Source organism: Stegastes partitus, unplaced genomic scaffold (assembly GCF_000690725.1).
Source record: "Stegastes partitus isolate 25-593 unplaced genomic scaffold, Stegastes_partitus-1.0.2 Scaffold959, whole genome shotgun sequence".
NCBI classification, from domain to species: Eukaryota; Metazoa; Chordata; class Actinopteri; family Pomacentridae; genus Stegastes; species Stegastes partitus.
Genome location: NW_007578690.1, coordinates 280,352 through 286,424, shown reverse-complemented (window position 1 = coordinate 286,424; position 6,073 = coordinate 280,352). Strand labels below are relative to the sequence as shown.

At 45.6% G+C, this 6,073-nt stretch overlaps 1 protein-coding gene across 1 annotated transcript; it reads right to left on the bottom strand.

The window, feature by feature from the left end:
* Positions 1-3,446: 3,446 nt before the first annotated feature.
* On the bottom strand, positions 3,447-4,553 carry LOC103366629 (prosaposin receptor GPR37L1-like; the record flags this gene model as incomplete). Its single annotated transcript, XM_008294399.1, has 1 exon — positions 3,447-4,553. A coding segment is annotated over exon 1 (1,059 nt), but the record flags the coding sequence as incomplete, so codon positions are not given.
* Positions 4,554-6,073: the final 1,520 nt, after the last annotated feature.

Here is a 6,073-nt window from a genome sequence, read left to right as displayed (position 1 = left end):
TAGCAGATACTAAACGACTGTGAATGCAGGTTTTGACTTTGTTCACATACACATACAACTAAATCTACATTTTCTATATATATTAACACATCAGATGTCTCACTTTGTAGCATTACCATTATAATCTTCTAAACAACTGTGTTCTGTGTAAAGAAAAAAAAAAGAAAAAGTAATGCTCTATTGCTTGGCAAAGATTCACAAACAATTATTACTTCTGTTAGATCTCAAATCATGTAATTGCTTTTTCAGATAACAACTCATAAGCATCTCTTTATTCGGGGTTAATGAGACAACAAGTTTTTAAAATCACTGTGATACAGCAGCATAGTTTTGAATGAACCTTGACAAATGACACATTTCCCCCTCTGGCTTCTGAAATGCTTACTGCGCTGCTTATTTGTTATTTTAGACTGGTTTCAAGTTTTTTTTACTCTCATCAACTGCCAGGTGCAAAAACCCAATTATTACCCATTAGTTTTGCCTGAATTTGCCGCTCTGTGTATCGCTGCCAGGAGGGGTCGTCTGAAAGTTAACGGCACCATGAAACGGGGAGCGTATCTGAAATAATGCAGGCTGGCACTCGCCTACATTTTTATTTTGTGCAGCATTCTTACAATTTCCCCGCTGTGTTTGCTCACATCTCGCACCAAAAAATTGCTTTCTCTTTGAGGTTTGGAGAATTCCACACTCCACTAAACACTGAATAAAACAAGGTTTACTGAAGGCAGCACCATGGGAGGCTTCTCTTTGAGCTCACGCACACACCTGAAGTTGGGTTCTCATGTCTGTCTGTCGTGTGTGTGTGTGTGTGACTGAGTATGTGTGTCTTTATTTCAAATGTTAATGTCCCCTGTGACTCAATTTGGGTTAAGTGGGGAACGAAGTCGCTCCATAGGGTGAACCATGTGTGTGTGTGTGTTTCCCTGAATGTTCCACAGGGAGCGTGGAGCCCCCCGGCTGCATTACTCACGGCCTGTTTTGACACATGCATGAGCACACGCGTAGACACACAGCAGAAAGCAGTGTGAACACAGACGGGACCCTGTGCACATGTCCTGATAGATATGTACTATAAAATGCATCCTCGCATGGAACGGTAAACACACAGAGACAGCACTCTGGATTAAAAATAGCCAACTGGTCTGTGGCCTGGAAGTGTGTTAGTCAGGTTATTAAATAATATCCTGTGGTCCTCGGGTAGCTCGTATGCAATAACACAGGGAGGAGGCCTGTTTCTCTCTGATCCCCCAATAATTAAAGCACGCAGACTCGCAAGGTGTTTGCAACAACAATAGCACGGCTACAGCAAATGAAAACCCATTATTATACCGTATATTGTCTATGTGACCTATGAGGGAGGTGCAATGCAAAATGTAATCTCTTCTAATTAAGGATGGGGAATAGTAGACTGCTGCAAACAATTGTATGAAACATTCAGTGGGCCTTTCTATAAGTTTCACTCCAACAAACAAACAAAAGGAATATTCACTCAAGCTGCATCTCCCTGAGCTCGCTGGCAGGTCCCGACCCCAAGTTTCTATTTCTATATAGCTGTCGTGTCTGTGGCATCATTCTTTACCCAAGAGGCTGCATGCCTGCATTTCAAAAGACCAGAGAAAAGCATTGTTTGGTTGTGGATATAAAAGTCTATTTCACACTAAAATGACAAGCTTCTCCCACACAGCTCTAGAAATTGATCTGCGTCTGCTTATGGAGATGTTTTTTTGAAAGACGCTGTCTGGTAACAATCAAGTTTTTCAGCTTGTTAACTTGTCCATATGGTGTTTTTTTTCTATGCTGGAAGACAAACCATGAGTGAAATAATCAGTCAATGCCAAGGCTGGGCATTTCCACCTTTAACCCTATTCAGGACTTTCATGTTGTCATACGTAGAAGGTCTTTCAGGGTCCACTGGACCCCAAGAAAGAATCTGTGCAAAATATTTGTTGGCGTTTTTTACAGACTTTTATACTATGTTAAATACATTTTCTGATAAGTTGGTGTATTTTTGGTCCAAAAGACCCCAAAAGTCCTGAATAGGGTTAAACTCCAATAACAAAACCACAAATTCAAATTTCCAGAGGTTCATACAAAACAAACAAAAGGGACCAATCTTGTTAACTTGGATAATTCTTTTTCAAAATCAGTTTCCAGTTATGGCTAAATTAAACCAATATTATAACTTCCCATTGTGCAGCATAGAGTAGTTTTCACAGTGTTTGAGGTGAGCTGGTGTGCTTGAGCTGCAACAAGTGAAGACGTGTGGGTGGAGAGAAACCTGCACACTCTAGAAGGAGCAAAAGTGGAGCATTATGTCCAAGCTATTTAAAGGTAAAAAGGGATTTTTATGAAAAACATCTTCTAAATGTGTAACTTTAATAGACAGAGATGAGTTTTTAGGGGTTTAATCAACAAGCAGAAGGAGGCTTTGAATGTATTTTAAATCAAAGCTCATAATCTTGAATGAGAAATCAAATCAAAATGCAAACTCTTCATGAAGGCAATAACAGCATCCAGTTCACGTGCTCGTATTATCACTCCAGCATTTGTCAGCCCTCCCGGTTTGCAGCTTCTGTAGCGTCTGCAGGGCGGAGGCCAAGTTCACTTCCAGTCACCTGTTCTGGCTCAATGCCTGGATATGCAAGCTGGATAAGGTCAGACTCTCTCTCTCTCACCTGACAATCTAGTCTTCCTTCTTTGGCAGCACGAAACAACATCAAAAATCTCAAACACTACCCACAACGTCATTTGCTGTCAACATCTTTTAACACATTTGTCATCCACTCTCTTTATCCCACCTCGAGATAGAGAGGTTGCAACACCAGCCTCGCAAAACAAGCTTTAAGACCTCTGAGCTAGAAACCCGTTCTACACAAAAGACCTCGCCAGTTAATCTGACACTGGTGTAATTGCAGCAGAGCGCACAAAGGGAAGGTTTGGTGTTTTAGCATCCCTCTGCTGCAACATGGATGTGTGAGAGACAAACAGAAAAGGGGTGTGCATGCATGTGTGCAAATATTACCTGCAGCTTCTTTTTTTTATCAGTTGCAAGTGTCATGAAAGCAGCTGTGTAAGTCAGAGTGAATGGGATACTGTCATACATCCTGGTGTGTATCTGTGTGTGTGTGTGTGTGTGTGTCTTATGCCTGGAGGGCAAGGTGAGACTCTGGTTGCAGCAGGTGTACGAGTGACAAACACTGTTCCCTTGTTACCGGCTGAGGTGACATCTTGTGCACTTTCAGGCCTGTCAGGGTTTTAAAACTGAAATCTCCACATATGCAGGCAACAGGAGTGTAAACGCTTCTTGTCAAGTCTAACATATGATTCCTGTTGACACTTGAGAGGTGTGATCACATTCAGACAAGGCAGATGATACTGATTGAGCCCTTTCGCCATCTATTATCACTGCAGATAGGCATGCAGGGCAACAAACAGTGTAGAATTACCTCCACATAGGGCACCACTTTGCAGGTGAATTCTCCCAGCAGCCAAGACTTGGTGAGTTCGTGGAACACCACCATGGGCAGGCAGAAGAAGATGAGCACAAAATCCCACACGGCCAGATTCGCCAGCAGAGAGTTGGAGATGCTCTTCATGTAGTAGTTCTGGCACACGATGCACAGGATGGCGATGTTGCCCGCGATCCCCACCAGGAAAATCACCCCGGAGACGCACGTGATCGCGTACGCGCCGTAAGTCTCGCTCGTCACCGGGTAGAAGGGGTTCTTGATCTCGTCCCCGAAGTCCTGCGAGCTGGGAGGCGTGATCGGGGTGGCGTCCCACGGGTTCTCCTCTCTGAACGTGAAGAACTCGGGCCTCCTGGTGAAGAGGTCAAAGGGCATGTCGGTGGAAGTGAGCGCCACCGGTTTGGGGATGGGTTCCCACGGCGACTCGTGAGGCTGAGCCAAAACCACGGAGCTTTTGTTCGGCCGGTTTCTCCCCCTCTTCCAGGCTTTCTTCTGCTCGTCTTTTGTGCCTCTCTTGTGCCGGTCGCCCTCCTCTGTCCCCCCTCCTCCTCCTCCGTCTCCCCGGCCCATTGACGAGGGCTTAGCCGCATTGTAGTGTCCACCTGCTGGCGTCCCCGTACTACTGAGAGCGCCATTCAACTTTATCCTCTTATTATGGTGGCGCGTCGGGTCCCAATGAGAGACGGCGTTGGGATCCTCCATGGGTGTCACAGTCCTATTATATTCGCGCTTGTTGTGTCCAACCCGCCTCATTTCTCCTGCAATTACCCTCTTCCAGGGGTGAGTGGAGTTAAGGGTCCCTCTGATAATCGCCTGGAGCTCCGCCGAGGACGCACCTGTGGCGTACCCGGGCAAGAGCGCACGGTCCCGGGCTTTGTTTTGGTGACTCTCTCGCAGTGACCCGTGGAAAGTCCTGCCGGAGTACGCGCTGCTGTTGCTGTCCGCTTTAGTTCGAACTTCGCCATAATTTCTCAGAGATAACAACACATGTGCGTGGGCTAGTAACACAAATAACGTCCTGGGCGGCAGAATCTGCATGATCCAAGAAAAAAAAAAGAAAACGATCGAGCGCAATTTATTTTTTAAATCCTCACCAGTGCATCCCCAGACCTCTGTGGCAGCGCGGGGGGATACTCTTCCATTCAGTCAACACCCATGTTGGAAAGATCTCAGAGAGGGAGAGCGCAGGGATTCAATGAAATCGCTCCATTCGTGAGCTCTGGAAACTTGTAGGAGATATCCCAGCGTCTCCTTGTGCACCGCTGCAGCTGCAATGATCCCCCCCAAAAAAACCCTTCCTCTCCGTCACTCCCCTTTTTCAAAGTCTTGACATTACCGAGCAGGACAGCGGATCCAGAGAGAAGCATGCAAAGACGGGGAATAGTATCCGATCTGCACAGCATCCAGTTTGCAAAAGAAAAAAAGAAAATCCGATCCTGCGTGTGTGTTGGTGCGTTAGTTCATTGGGTTGGGTCGGCAGCAGCAGCAGCAGCAGCAGCAGCGTCAATGCGGTGCAGTCCGGGTAAAGCCCAGTAGGCTGTGATGCACAGGAGTAGAGAGGAGAGAGAGAGAGAGAGAGAGAGTGAAATAGGAGGGGTGGAAATCGGTCGCTTCTCTCTCTGTATCTCGTCCCCTTCCCTCCTCCTGCGTCCAATGTCTCCCCTCCTTCGCTTTTTTCTCCTCGGGTAGGACCGTGCGCTGGAAGAAAATGGACTCCCCTGGCGGCTAACCCCGATCTGTCACTCCTCATCCATCATGGAGCATCCAGCAGCCCCGGAGCAGACTACGGCTACAGCCCCCCCGGCAGACAAGACTGCCACGCCCGATAGAACGTGCTAATAAATTTATTACACTGTTTTTTTTTATTTTTTTTTAATTTTTACGCACAGGCGACGCTGTGATGTCCACGCTCTTCTGCACAATTTAACCAGACATCATCCGGTCTAATTTGTTTAAAAGGCAAACATGAGCAAAAAATTGCCAGTGGGGGCAAAGATATTGGTGTCAAAAGAAAACCAGCTCTCAAGGAAAACTCTGTAATCATAGATATCTTAATGTGATCAGCTGATCTGAAAAGCTGCATTAGTACACTGAGTAGTATTTCCCTCCAAGGCACAGTTTTATTTATGTTAAGAAGGTTAATGTTTTCAGGCTAAGCACTCAACCCAAGATACTTACTGTATATTAATTATTCACAGTTTTATCATTTCACTACTACAGAGTTACCGCTGAACACGTCGTGACCCTTAAAAACAGCCCAACAACACCAAGAGTTTTGAAGTTGGGCCTCCGCAAGTCAGTCAGGTTCTATCTTCTCATCCTCAGTGTGTCGGACTGCGATCGCAACCGACATGTGTTGTCTGAACTGATCTGACCTAACTGTAGAGATATGGGTATTGATTGTAGCTTGTTATGTGTGCAACAATAATGGCTCCACGCCTGAAGTCATTTAAAGGGCCTATCAAACATTTGACTATTAAAAGCACCAAATATAAATACTGTGAGAGGTTGAACTTGCGTAACTGAGATGAAACAGTTCATTCATATAGAGTTTATCGAGACCACCTGCAGTGATCATACATTTTAATTGACCTTTGACCCGACTG